General features: G+C 39.0%; 1 protein-coding gene across 1 annotated transcript in view; it reads left to right on the top strand.

Annotated features, from left to right (window-relative positions):
• LOC135224571 (cysteine and glycine-rich protein 1-like) overlaps nucleotides 1–13,520 on the top strand; it is a 48,695-nt gene that overhangs the window by 17,870 nt on the left and 17,305 nt on the right. The window contains exon 2 of the mRNA XM_064263688.1: nucleotides 2,157–2,305. Within this exon, the coding sequence (XP_064119758.1) occupies nucleotides 2,209–2,305 (97 nt within the window). The 5' untranslated portion in view covers nucleotides 2,157–2,208. The remainder of the gene's footprint in view (nucleotides 1–2,156; nucleotides 2,306–13,520) is intronic.

The raw sequence follows: 13,520 nt of genomic DNA, 5'->3' as shown, positions 1-13,520 counted from the left end.
CTGTCAGTTTTATACATAACGTAATTGATATGGTTACAGTCACACTACATACTTCCAACCCCAAAAGGCAGAGAAGCGCAACCTAGTCATAGTAGGAGAATTTAACTTGAACTCTATTTGAGTATAATTATCCACACGATAAAGTGGAGTCTGTACTAAAATGAAATTGATCAAAGGGACATAAATGTTAATGTGATTTCATTTGTGCAGGAAATGCTCAGTGCAGAGAAAAAGATCCTTGAGGATTGTTGGGTCCCAAATCTCCATCGTAGGTAGATGGAGAACATCTCTTCAGTCGTTGATATCTTGGTGCAAGTTGCTTCTCACTGCTTTGGCCGGGAATTTCCAGGGCTTCTGCAGGCCAACCAACATCTCCTTAAGTTCCATGGAGGAGACAAAGTTGGTCAAAGTGATGATGTCAGGTAGTTCCTCTCGGGGAGATTCTTACGTTGAAACTGCAAGCACCGTAGATTTTGTGATAGGGCTCTCTCTCTCTCTCTCTCTCTCTCTCTCTCTCTCTCTCTCTCTCTCTCTCTCTCTCTCTCTCTCATTTTGGTTCAAAGTATAAGTAACAGCAGGGGATATCTTTTCTAAACCTTAGTCCCATGTTGGCGACTCGAGGGTCATATCGCCTCAGTTGCTCCTTCGTTTATTCCTTAGCTTGTTTTCCTTGTGCCTAATGTTGCTGCGAAGAAAATGGGAAGAGTTTTGTCTTTGAAGGCATGAATCCCATCCTCGAAGCCTTGTAATACTAAATTGCACGCTGAAAGTTAGTTTGTCCTCTGTGATTTTGACTAAACTCACGATGTTCTTCTTATATCACTCAAAATTATAGCGTTTACCTGTCCTGGTAAACCGATTTATATTTTACCTTTATAATTCTTATAGTGGCCTCTTTCACCGTCACTTTACTCAGTGAAAAATGCATATGTACCTGTCGTATGTAGCGTGTATGTTTGTATGTTTGTGTGTATCTGTATGTATACATGAGTATATACTTCCTGTGTTTTTGCATATTATACTTTCTGTGTTTTTGCAGATAGCCTGCAAACCCATTCTTCTACCCAATTCATAACAATGGAAAGAGATTAGAGTGCTCTTGTTTTTTGTTTTCTTTTCATTTCCCCAGAGGTGAAAGTGTGGGTGACGTCGATCTCAGGGAAAGAGGTTAATCTACCATTTTGGATGGCACTTCCTCCCATTGAGTCAAACCCTTCATAAGGCCCTCCCCCATCTTTGGGTACAGTACATTCATACCCAAACTGTAGGTACTTCTCAGGGGAGCAATGCACAGGTTGTGCCATTTACTCTCAATGGCTCAGCAACTGTGAAGGAAAGTTTGGACGTTGAATGAAGATAAACGAAAATATGTTGAAGAATTGAAATAGTGAGAAATCCAGTTATATGTAGAGGTGGTACATAGGTTAGTGGAGGCAAAAGGGTGGATCAGTGTTTTTAGATTGCCTGGTTATCTGGAAATAATGGAGGACCATAAGTTGGGACAGAGGGGATTTCATTAGCAAGGATCAGGAAGGAGGGGAGGGAGACAGAAAATCATTGGTAAATGGGTTGAAAGAAGCCCTGGAATGGGAGAGCCTTGATTTTCACTAAGCATGAGAGCGCATGCGCGAAAAGCAAATGGTGCAGAGCGTGGAAGGATGCTTGATGACCTGCTGATGAACCGCCTGTGTACATGTATATGAAGTGGCTAATGCTGTAGGTGTCTTTTTGACAGCAATGCATCTTTCAAGGTATGAATTTAGAAGTGACTCGATGAAGACTGAGGTTACTATTTGGTCCACTGTGCTACCGAAATGAGGAAATCGACAATTTACGTCATTGTGGCTATTGATAATGCGCACTTGAAGATAGCTGAGTGACAGGAAATGTTTTTTAACATTTCCTGTGGTTTCTGCTCGTAATTAAATCACGTGCATATTCGTGATATTTAAGCGTGCTAAATTAAGACCATTACCCGTTGCTGAATAACCACTGGTTCCATGCAACGTAAAAACACCACACAAACAAACATTTCTCGCGGAAGGCTCGAAAGTCAGGGTGAAGCAGCCATGAGGTTATCAGTATTACTTGTGAAGATAAAGATGATTCGCTCTCTCTGTTGATTACTGTGGTAACGAATTTTTTCTCTTTTCCAGAAAGTGAGTAGCATTTATCGCTGGAGAGAAGCTGCTCATCAATCCGAAGACCATGCCTGGCCAGTGCCCAAAATGTCAGAAGTCAGTGTACTTCGCTGAAGAGAAAATTGTCCTGGGGAAACCCTACCACAAGATGTGCATCAAATGCGGTGAGTTGGTCTAGTTCTGTTTCATGTAATATTAACTATTAATATTTTCCCCATTCTTGGTGTTGCAAAATACGCTCTCACAATTATAACATAGCACAAAGAATTATAAGGAACGAAAATGTGCTTTGAATGATCCAATTATTAAAAGACATTTAGAATTCCTGTTGTGTTTATTTACAGAAATCCATTGGGAGAGCGGAGTCCCTTAAAATTCCTGAGGGGGAATCGTGCAAGGAGGTTCAACCTCCTTGGAAAAGTAGAAAATTGCACATAAGAAATGCATGATGGCGCTAACTTTTATTAGTCTCATTTTCCCGTGGGTACAGGTTTATCAAAATCCATAATGACGTTGCTTTGCTCCCTTAATGGTGTTACTCTTCAGAAATCCGATGTTAAATCATTTTGGAATCTAGAAATAGTGATAATGTATGAAATTTCATTTTGAAACGGTGCCTTTCAAATCAAATGATCAGACTGTAGATGTATTCACGGTAGTTAGTAGTTGTAGCGTCAGCAAATGGAAATCTAATGTTGAAAATCCTTTCCCTGGATGTCCTCGCTTCTCGGTATTGATTCGAAATCTAATATTGAAAATATGATGTCCCGTTCAAATTCGAGTCCTTTTTTAAAATATACTACGGATAATTAAACTTCATCTTTCAAGGTTTGGAAGTCAAATCTTAAAGTTCGCAGTCGTAGTGACTCAAAAATATATTATAGAGACCCGTTTCCCGTAGGTGGGGGGCGAAGGTTGTTTGTTACACTTTTCTAACCGTTTACCGTCAGTTTCCGTTTCAGCGCTGAATGACCTCATAGGTCCCAGTGCTTGGCCTTTGGCTTAAATTCTATGTTCAATTCAGTTCAATAGAGAACTTGTTAACATGTTAATAATAAAAGAAAAAGCTTCACATGTCAAGACTTTAACAATCATAACAGTTCTGCTCAGCAGGAGTCCATTGTTGGGCATCTGTAAATTCTAATGATGTGGGCCTGCACTTATATAGCTTTGAAAATGAAGTTCGATAATGTTCCTGATAGCCATTTATTATGGCTAAACCTCAAAGTCACCAGTCAGAATTGTTAATAGTGTTGAACATGCACAATCCTCATTTATAAAATCAAATTGCTTCACATTTTAATAACGTTAAATTGTTGAAATTCAGAAAAGTCCTTTATTTTATCGTTGTTTTGAATTTATGCAAATCAAACACCAAATTGTAATGAAGAGAACTTCGAAAATTATCAGTGATTTAGATTTTAAAACCACCAGATGCTGATAACTTGAAATCTATGTTCTTTTGTATTGGGAATTTTGAATGGTGTTCGAATGAAATAGTCTCATTCTCAAAATCAAGTCCCTTGTTGAACTCATGATCGTGTTCAATTGTAGAGATCCACTTTTAGACATTTTAGAATTGCTAATCTACAGTTGATATAAATTTCGGAAATAGAGTCCAATAAATTCGTGAAGTTAAACACTGGTATAATTACTAACATTTAAAGATGAATAAAGGAACTCTTCTTAGTGCCAACATTCCACCCCTTGCGGGGAGGGGGCGGGGGTTGTGCCGTCAATACACCTTACGCGGTGCACTGTAGGCATTACTTAAGGTACGTTGCAGCGTCCCTTGGGCTCGTAGATGCAATCTCACATTCATTTTACTATATCTCCGTTCTTATTCTCGTTCTTCCATCTTATTTTCCCCGCTCTCATTACAATGGTTTCAACATTATTTTCAGCGCTGAATGAACTCATAGGTCCCAGTGCTTGGCCTGTGACCTAAAATTTATATTCACTTCTATTCAATTCAACCAATATTGCATTCCTGTTAGTGAAATCAGAGATGACATTCTATTTTGCCGACTGTTGGCCTCTTTCGAAAGTGCTTTTCCAGGCCAAGTTCCGTATCGGGGTAGTGCCGTCAGTGCACCTCATGCGGTGCACTGTAGGCATTATTTAAAGGTTTGCAGCATGCCCTCGGCCCTTAGCTGCAACCCTTTTGTTCCTTTTACTGTAACTGTTTTCATATTCTCCTTCTCTATCTTACTTTCCACCCTTTCCTAACAATCGATTCATAGTACAACTGCTTTGAGGGTTTCCTCCTGTTACACCTTTCAAACCTTTTACTGTCAATTTCCGTTTCAATTCTGAATGATGTCATAGGTCCCAGTGTTTAGCCTTTGGCCTTTATTCCATATTCAATTCAACCAATACTGCATCCCTTTTAGTGGAATCCAAGAAGACATTTCCGTTAGCACCTGATTTTTGGGTGTGCCTGGTATAATAAGTATTCATTATGAAATCCTGTAGGATAAGAATAATTTTTTGTTAAAGTTAAAAGGATTGGGACGTCATTTCGCCATTGTGAATAATGAATGAAATTCTGTACAATAAGAATAAATCTTTTGTTAGAGATCAAGAAATACGATGTCACGACGCTCATGTGAGTGAAAGGTTGGAAAGAAATCAAAATTTCGCTATCAAGTTTTATCGTCGTAGAATAAATACCTCTTAATTAGTCACTGAATTTACAGGTTTCGTGTTAATCACTTTCCTATCGCAACGTTTAGACTTCTAGGCCTACTAGCACTAGAGAAAATAAAACAATTTAAGTCTTTGTAAAACATTTTTGAATGCATATAAAGTTCATTAGAGACATATTGCAATCGTTGAAATATTTTGACCGTACATCCATATTATTTTATATGATATCGTAGAATAATGACATGAGACATTTAATCCCACTCAACGCAAGATAATTATGCCTGTTTTAGGAAAGTCAGTGGAAATTTTACACTAATGGTAGACAAAGGAAAATGACCCACTTCCTTTTGGGAATATGGAAAAAGCGGCCGATTTCAACATCAAAGATGAAGCAGGACCTTCACCACAACCGCCGCCAGTAACGTATGGTTTCGTTGACGTCATACGTGCTGAACGTTTTTCCTTCATTTCGTGTATATATATATATAAATATAATTTATATATATATATTATATATATATATAATTATTATTATATATGTATATATATATCACATATATATATGTGTGTGTGTGTGTGTGTATGTTACAATATGATTGTGAAATCCCTGGTTTCACAATCTTACTGTAACATATAAAAATTGTCCGAATCATATATTGCTGTAACAATATGGAGAGAGAGAGAGAGAGAGAGAGAGAGAGAGAGAGAGAGAGATAGGGCGGCCGCTCTTACCATTAGGGTCTCATGGTCTTGATGACGTCAGTAACAGTACAATTCAAATATAAATGAGAAATTCACAAAATATTAACGGAAATTTCCCCCAACATCACGGAAACGAACGCGACAAAACCAAATGCCCAACAGTATGACAATGACAGCCTTTGGCATTTGCAGCAACCAAAATAATACCAAGAAGAATGTAAAAAGGAAGCCGTATAGTAGAGAGTCATTCATCCTTTATGGAATAGACAGCTCTCTCTCTCTCTCTCTCTCTCTCTCTCTCTCTCTCTCTCTCTCTCTCTCTCTCGGGATCTTCTGAAGGGATTCTCTTGACAGAATATATATTTTTTTTCATGTGTAACGCACAAACATCTACAATACGTAAGTATCAGACACAATATGTTTTGATTGATGCCTATATTTTATTTATCGGTGATTTTCCAAGACTAGTTGTTGAAGAAATTGATGTTTGCTTATTATCAAACTTCTCTCAAGGACCTATAGTAGATTCACATCAACCGTGCATGTGATGCCTAGGCCGGTTCCTTACGACGCTCCTGATTGGCTGTCGATAAGCCAGTCACAGGGCTGGAAACTCTCAGTCTCTGGCGAGAGTTCACATAGGCAGGATGTATGCTCCACCTCTCCTGAGGGATACTAGTGAAAGACATATCCCTTAGGAGAGGTGGAGCATACATCCTGCCTATGTGAACTCTCTTGAGAGACTGAGAGTTTCCAACCCTGTAATTGGCTTATCAACAGCCAATCAGGAGCGTCGTAAGGGACTGGCCTAGACACATAAGCGGTTGATGTGAATCTACTATAGCTTTAATGTGGTGACCATGCACATAGGAAATTAAGGTACTGGTCAGTCAAGCGGAATGGTTTAATGTTAAATGCAGAATGAAGAGTTATTCATTCTTATTCATTCTTAGAGAGATTCGAACGCCCGAGAGTACGGATCGACGACTTGCAGTGTCGGTAACCATTAAAGCAGAGTGGATATTAAACAACTTTTGTAGCTTAGCTCAAGGTTTATACACACACACACACACACTTATATATATACATATATATATATATATATATATATATATATATATATATATATATAGAGAGAGAGAGAGAGAGAGAGAGAGAGAGAGAGAGAGAGAGAGTATCCATGAGGAAACAGATTATGAAGGCAAATAGGTTTTACACAAAGCAAATAAGATTAAACGACAGTAAACCAGGAAACATGAAGGACAACAACGAGAGTTACTGAAGCTTTATTTTCTATCTTCTCTCCTTCGAACATCTTGTGCTAAATGAGGTCAAGAGTTTATAGACCTAGACTTAATATGACTTTCCTTTCTTAGCTGTATTGAATAAAATTGAGTGTAGATTTTAAGCCAACGACCAGGCACTGGGACCTATGCGGTCATTCAGCCCTGAACAAGAAATTGACAGGAAAGGCGTAACAGGAGGAAAACCTCGCGGTTGCATTATGAATCACGTGTTAGGAGAGGGTGGAAAGTCAGATGAAAGAAAGAGAATATGAAAGGAGGCACAGTAAAAAGAACGAAAGGGGTTGCAGCTAAGGGCCAGAGGCACGCTTTAATTTAAGAACCTTACGTAATGCTTACAGTGCACATGCTTTAGGGAATTAGATATATTAATCCTTATTCTGATTAGTATATTGCGACAATGTTGTTATTATATCTTAGTATTATACACTCTCGGGACCAGCCAATTATGCGTGGCCATGCACCAAAAACACCATTATTCTTTGGTCAGTTCTACCTGAATATTTATGTATATTTATTCTGATGCTTAATTCCTTACTAGCCCGGCCCATATGAAATGAATCAATGTTTATGCATAGGACGAATAAACCCTGCTGCTACTCTGTTGAGGACAATTTCTGATACGTATCTGATTTACAATGATTACAATTTGCATTGATGAAATTCAGTTTTGACATCAGGGACTTACATTAAATAAGGCAAACGGTATTCTAAAGAAATTTTATCATGCTGTCACCTTTATTATGAAAAGTCGTCACAGCTTTATTATAGCAAGGGGTGAACTGGATGACGTGAATCTCTGCCTATTTTAGTTCTTTGTAAAATAAACATTTGAGGTGACTTTGTCTGTCCGTCCGTTCTTTTTCTGTCCGCCCTCAGCTCTTCAAAACTACTGAGATTAGAGAGCTGCAAATTTCAGCCCTCCAGCACCACTATAGGTGCCAACAACACAGGTCACCACCGGGCCGTAGCTGAAAGTTTCATTGGCCTCAGCTGAGAGTTTCGAGGGCTGTGACTGAGTGTCAGACAGCATTATTCACTGTACAAAAGACTCGATTTTTCACCTGTTTTTTTGTAACGGTTCTTGGTTCGTTATCCAAGAATTCATGACATTTGAACATTTAAGTGAAGACAGAGATTTTCATGTTAATATTATGTCCTGCAAAGTAATGTATAGAAGTCAGGTTATTTGTTGCTGTACTGTATATACTATATTTACACTGAAAAATTCACGCTTCATAGAAGTTTCTAAAAACGTTTTTGGATACTCTTAGGAATAATAAGCTTAGGAAAACGCCATTTATAAATTTGAGAGAATAGGTGGCAGAAGGTTACCCATTGCCATACCGAAAGTTTGGTTCTAGATTTCCCCGTCAAAAATGAACTTAAACTCACAAGTCATAGTTCACTTTATTCCAAAATTTGACTTACTTTTGGGTAGTAAATCCAATTCGGTTATTTCAAGTTTGAAATGCTCTAATACCGATTCAGTAGTCATATTCCCCGTAGGGGTGCAGTGCCGTCAGTGCACCTCACGTGGTTTACTGTAGGCATTACTAAAGGGTCTTTGCAGGTCCCTTCGGTCCCCTATCCGCAACCTCTTTCATTCCTTTCACTGTACCTCTGTTCATATTATCTCTCTTCCATCTGTCTTTCCACTCTCTTCTACCATTGTTTCATAGGGCAACTGCAAAATTTTCTTCCTGTTACACCTTTCAAACCATCTTACCGTCACTTTTCCTTTTAGAGCTGAATGACCCACAGGTCCCAGCATTTGGCCTTTGGCCTAAATTCTATATTCTATCTATCTGTCTATCTAGAATCAGATGGGTGCCTGATATATAATTCTTAACAACAGGGATAACAGTGGCAGCAATAACTCATGTTCTGCCGAATTTATTTTCTAGGATGAATTTTGAGATAATACAGGAAACCCGGTAGATGACTTATCTTCAAACGCTGAAAAGTATCAATGAGTACCATTTGGAACTGACGGTGGCTTCGTGATGGGATGAAACCGTTTCCATTTTAAGCCAATCACGACGACCCCATTCCAGTGTTATGTCAGATAACAAAAATACGCCGAAGAAGTTTTCTGCACAGCGTATAATGCTGTATGAAACTCTCAGCTACGACCGGGTAGCTCTCAAATGCTCCCCAGATGCGGTCAAGTAAAGGTGCGTCGACGACGCCTCCTGAAATCTGTGGCTAAACTTAACCTTGAAAAGAATAAAAACCACTGAGGCTAGAGAGCTGTAATTTTGTGTGTTTGATGATCGGAAGGTGGATGATCAACTTAACAATTTGCATCACTTTAGCCTCAGTAGTTTTTTAAGATCTGCGGACGGACGGAAAAAAAGTGGACAGACGGTCAAATAACCATGTCAATAGTTTTCTTTTACAGAAAATAATAATGATAATTGAAACAATTCCATCATATATTTTAACCCATTTGTCAAACTTCATTAATAGTAATGATACATACGAGGGGTGTATCATTATTTACCGTACAAATATAAAATAGAGAATAGAATGATCAGATAAAGTAGAGAGAAAATAAAGGAAGTGGATGTTGAAAAAATGGTGAAAGATGTGTGTGATAGATAGGTACCTCACAAGGTAGGAAATGAAAGATTCGACGAGATAGGAGAGGTCATAGAAAGGTGAAAGTTAAAGAAACTTCTAATCATTCTGCCGAAGTTCCTCAAAAGTTCAAAGTTCTAATTATATATAGACTTTTCGATACTGCGGTCCTTTAGTATATTTTGCATTAGTCTGCTAGTAAGAGACCGTTGTGTTCACGAGCCTAGTAACCACTCCGTTTAATTTTTTCCTTCGTAGCATTTGCCTTTATGTATGTATGTATATGCGTGTGTGTCACGGGACCTAGCAACCACTCTGTTTAATTTTTTCCTTCGTAGCATTTGCCTTTATGTATGTATGTATATGCGTGTGTGTGTGTGCGCGCGTGCGTGCGTGTTCATGTTTTCCTCCCATCTTTAGAGACCTCAGGCTTAGCTTCATAATCCAGTAATAGTCCTGATGTAGGGAAAGAGAGCAATTCGTACGTAAAGAACAGGAGTCAAATAGATAGTTAACCTTACCGTATTTTTTACATTATGCTACATAAGACATCATAACTAGTATGCGTACTCCACTCATGAAGACGATGTGCAGCATGAGCTCAAGGTTATGCTCAGTGGTCGAAGATCAAACCGGACTTTAACCTTGGCCATAACGCATAAGCTATATGAGAAAGACTTTATTATAAGCTGCCTACACGTACGTAGCGAATTCCCCTTGTACGTGGTTTGATATTCAGCAATAAGGCAAAAATGCATACATAATATCCTTTAAGGCACATTAATTGTGATTGTCTTTCATTTAAACGTGTTATATAAAAAAAAGACTCAAGAATTTTAAAAATAAGCGAAAAAATCTGAATAACAGTGGTCCAAAAGTAATGAAGAAATCAAGGGAGCTCTCCAACGGAGGCATATTATGCGTGACCACAGAATTCGTCCTACTTCCGTGACTAATTGATTCAAGATACTTGATTAGCTCCAGCTATTGTGTAATGACCATTGCACATTGAGGCACTTGCCGTTGCTCTATTAGTGCCGCTGTGTTGGAGCTTCCTTTCAGCCAAAGAATGGGAGTTCGGGATATAAATGTCTTCTTTTTGCTGCGTTCTTTCGTCCTTGTGTGTGTGTTTTTTTTTTCTTTTTGCATGCTTTGGATTGTTTTTAATTTGTGGCCCTCAACATACTTCAAACCGCAACCCAATACGTCAATTCCCCGATTTTTGGCGAATATTTTAATCGTCGAACCCTTCCCAGATGTTTGGGTAGGAAAGGTCTGTTGAAAACCCTAAAATAAGATATTTATGATTTACTTATTAGAAAGATAAGGTAAAAAAATAATGTGCATATTAAACAGAGGAAAAGGTGCTCCTAACAGCAAAAGGAAGAACACGTTGTTAAGTCTATAACTTACGTAAGTCTTCCCTGTAAACAGTTTAAGTCAGATTTATCTGCGTTTGTTGTGTCTTCATTCTTAGTAATCTATAAAGCTGTCGTTATTATGTAGATCATAAATTTTATTGATTTGTGATTTTAGAGTTCACGAATTTAACTTCATTGGGATTGATCTTTTTATTGAAGAAAAATAAGTGTTAACGTATTATATAATAAGTATCTGTGCTTAACGTCCTGTATGTCGTGAACAACAGCCATACAGAAGAAAGGGGATTATGTCAGTCCATTCTAAAAGAGAAATGCTTCACAGAAATTTTGACATCTTTATTTTATTATCGTCTTCATCATCATTGGCTTTCTATTCCAAGCTTTCCTCACGGAAGCACTTAAACACAGACTAATATATATATATATATATATATATATATATATATATATATATATATCCGTATATAAAAAATGCCACAGTACTGCGATAAAAAATTCTTATAATGTTAGAAGATAATGGCCCTCTCATCGATGTGCATGGTGTATGTAAAAGTCACCAGTGGGCAGAGCAAATGGATATGGTGCAGAAGTGTATGGGAGCTCATTTTTATCTTGAGAGGAAAGTGAAAGTTTTGGCACTCCGTGAGAGGAGAGACAAGTGAATGGCCGTTTCCAGGCATGGAAGGAACAGAGTGACTATGTCTGGGATAGCTGGAAGCCTGAAAGGTGTGGAGCTATGGTAGGGTAGCGCTTGTAATGCCAGGAGACTGGGAACGGGTGGAAAAGTTTATAGTCCAAGAATGAATGGGTCAGATTGATTGTGGCCGGAGAAAACAAATAGAAAATGCTCCGAACGTAGTTTCTTCGGCGCAGTCGAGTTTTCCGTACAGCACATTATGCTTTATAAAACTCAGCCACCGCCCATTAAACTATTAAGTCACGGCCCGGTGGTGGTCTGTGTTGTTAACCTATAGGGTGCCAGACGCACGATCATGGCTAACTTTAACCTTAAATTAAATCAAAACTACTGAGGCTAGAGGGCTGCAATTTGGTATGTTTGATGATTGGAAGGTGGATGGTCAACTACCAATTTGCAGCCCTCCAGCCTCTCGGTAGCTTTCAAGATCTGAGGGCGGAGAGAAAAAGTGCATACGGACATACAAATAACCATCTCAATAGTTTTCTTTTACAGACAACTAAAAGGCTGTAAAAGTCAGTATACATGGTCCATGAATAAAAAGAAAAATGTAAACAAAAGAGAGATTTTGGAGGCGAGTGACCATTCCTGGAGACCTTTCTTGGCTTAGTGATTCAGTGACAGAAATGAGAGAGGAAGAGAAGGCGCTGTTGGTTGGTAGAGAGCTCCTGGAGTAGATAAGACTGGAAAGTGCTGTGTCACCTTTCCCTCTGACGAGCAAATGATTTATCCGAGCATGCACACTTCGGTTGTAAATGTTGCATGAAAAAATGAAATGGCTGTCAACCTGTTCAATAAGACTACTATAAGCAATGTATATAACTTACATTTACCTGGACAGTCAACAACCCTCCTTTTATAAGTATCCAAGCTGACTGACGGGAGAACTTCCTCGTTTATTTGGGAGTGACTCCGGCGTCGTGTCACTCCGTTTACCGATACCACCCACAAAATCCTACACGTTGTGCTTTACACACACGCTCGCAAACACATACGTACATACGTACACGCACACACAAATTATAAATATGTTTGATTTTAAATCACGAAGAAATAGAAAAACCTGATGATTATCCGAACAAAGTTACAGCCACGAAGGAAAATTGAATTTCATGCAACATTCTCAACGGAAGTGCGCTTGTTCAGGTGATCGTTTGCTCGTCAGGGCGAAAGGTTCTGGAGTCGTCTTCTGCGATCATCCATTTGCAGTGGAAGAAGTCAGACGCATTTCAGTGCAGCGTTGGACAAAACGAATAACCTGGGTGGAGTTTGGGCTTGTGGGTTCTTCCTCTCTAGTGAAGGCTTGTTATGACGTGGTCAGAAAATACCTGAATTCAGTCATCGGTCAAATTGAAAAGAAGTTTTGGTTCTTCACATTCCTATCAAGTATTGTGTGATGAAAAATACGAAAAAGTATCACGTGTGCATGTTTGAATGAAATGTTGGTTTTAGAAGTGACTCTAATAAAATGCAAAATGTGTTACCGTTTAGCTTTCTGTAATAGAAAACTATTGAGATGACCTTTTGGTCTGTCCCTCCGCTCTTTTTCTGTCCGCCATCAGATCTTTAAAACTACTGAGGCTAGAGGATTGCAAATTGCTATGTTGGTCATCCACCCTCCAATCATCAAACCTACCAAATTGCAGCCCTCTAGCCTCAATGGTTTTGATTCGATTTAGGGTTAAAATGAGCCAAGATTGTGCGTCTGGCAACGCGATAGGACAGGCCACCACCGTGCTGCATGGGCCGCGGCTCATGCAGCATTGTACTGAGACCACCGAAAGATAGATCTATTTTCAGTGGCCTTGATTATACGCTGCTAAGAAAACTCGGCGCATTTTGTACTTGTTTACTAGGTGGGTGTGTGTAGTACGGATGATTAGGCGATGGATGACATCATTCACGTAATGGACTTAGCGCCGCCATTTATGCCGACGTTGCAGCTACTGACAAACCTCTTTTGGCTGAGGAAGCCATGTCCACGAGCTTCTCTCGGCCTTTCCGCTCTGACGCGGCGCTTCACAGTAACTCTCTCTCTCTCTCTCTCTCTCTCTCTCTCTTC

This window comes from Macrobrachium nipponense, chromosome 12 (assembly GCF_015104395.2).
Source record: "Macrobrachium nipponense isolate FS-2020 chromosome 12, ASM1510439v2, whole genome shotgun sequence".
Classification (NCBI taxonomy): domain Eukaryota; kingdom Metazoa; phylum Arthropoda; class Malacostraca; order Decapoda; family Palaemonidae; genus Macrobrachium; species Macrobrachium nipponense.
This window is presented reverse-complemented; position numbering and strand designations above follow the sequence as displayed.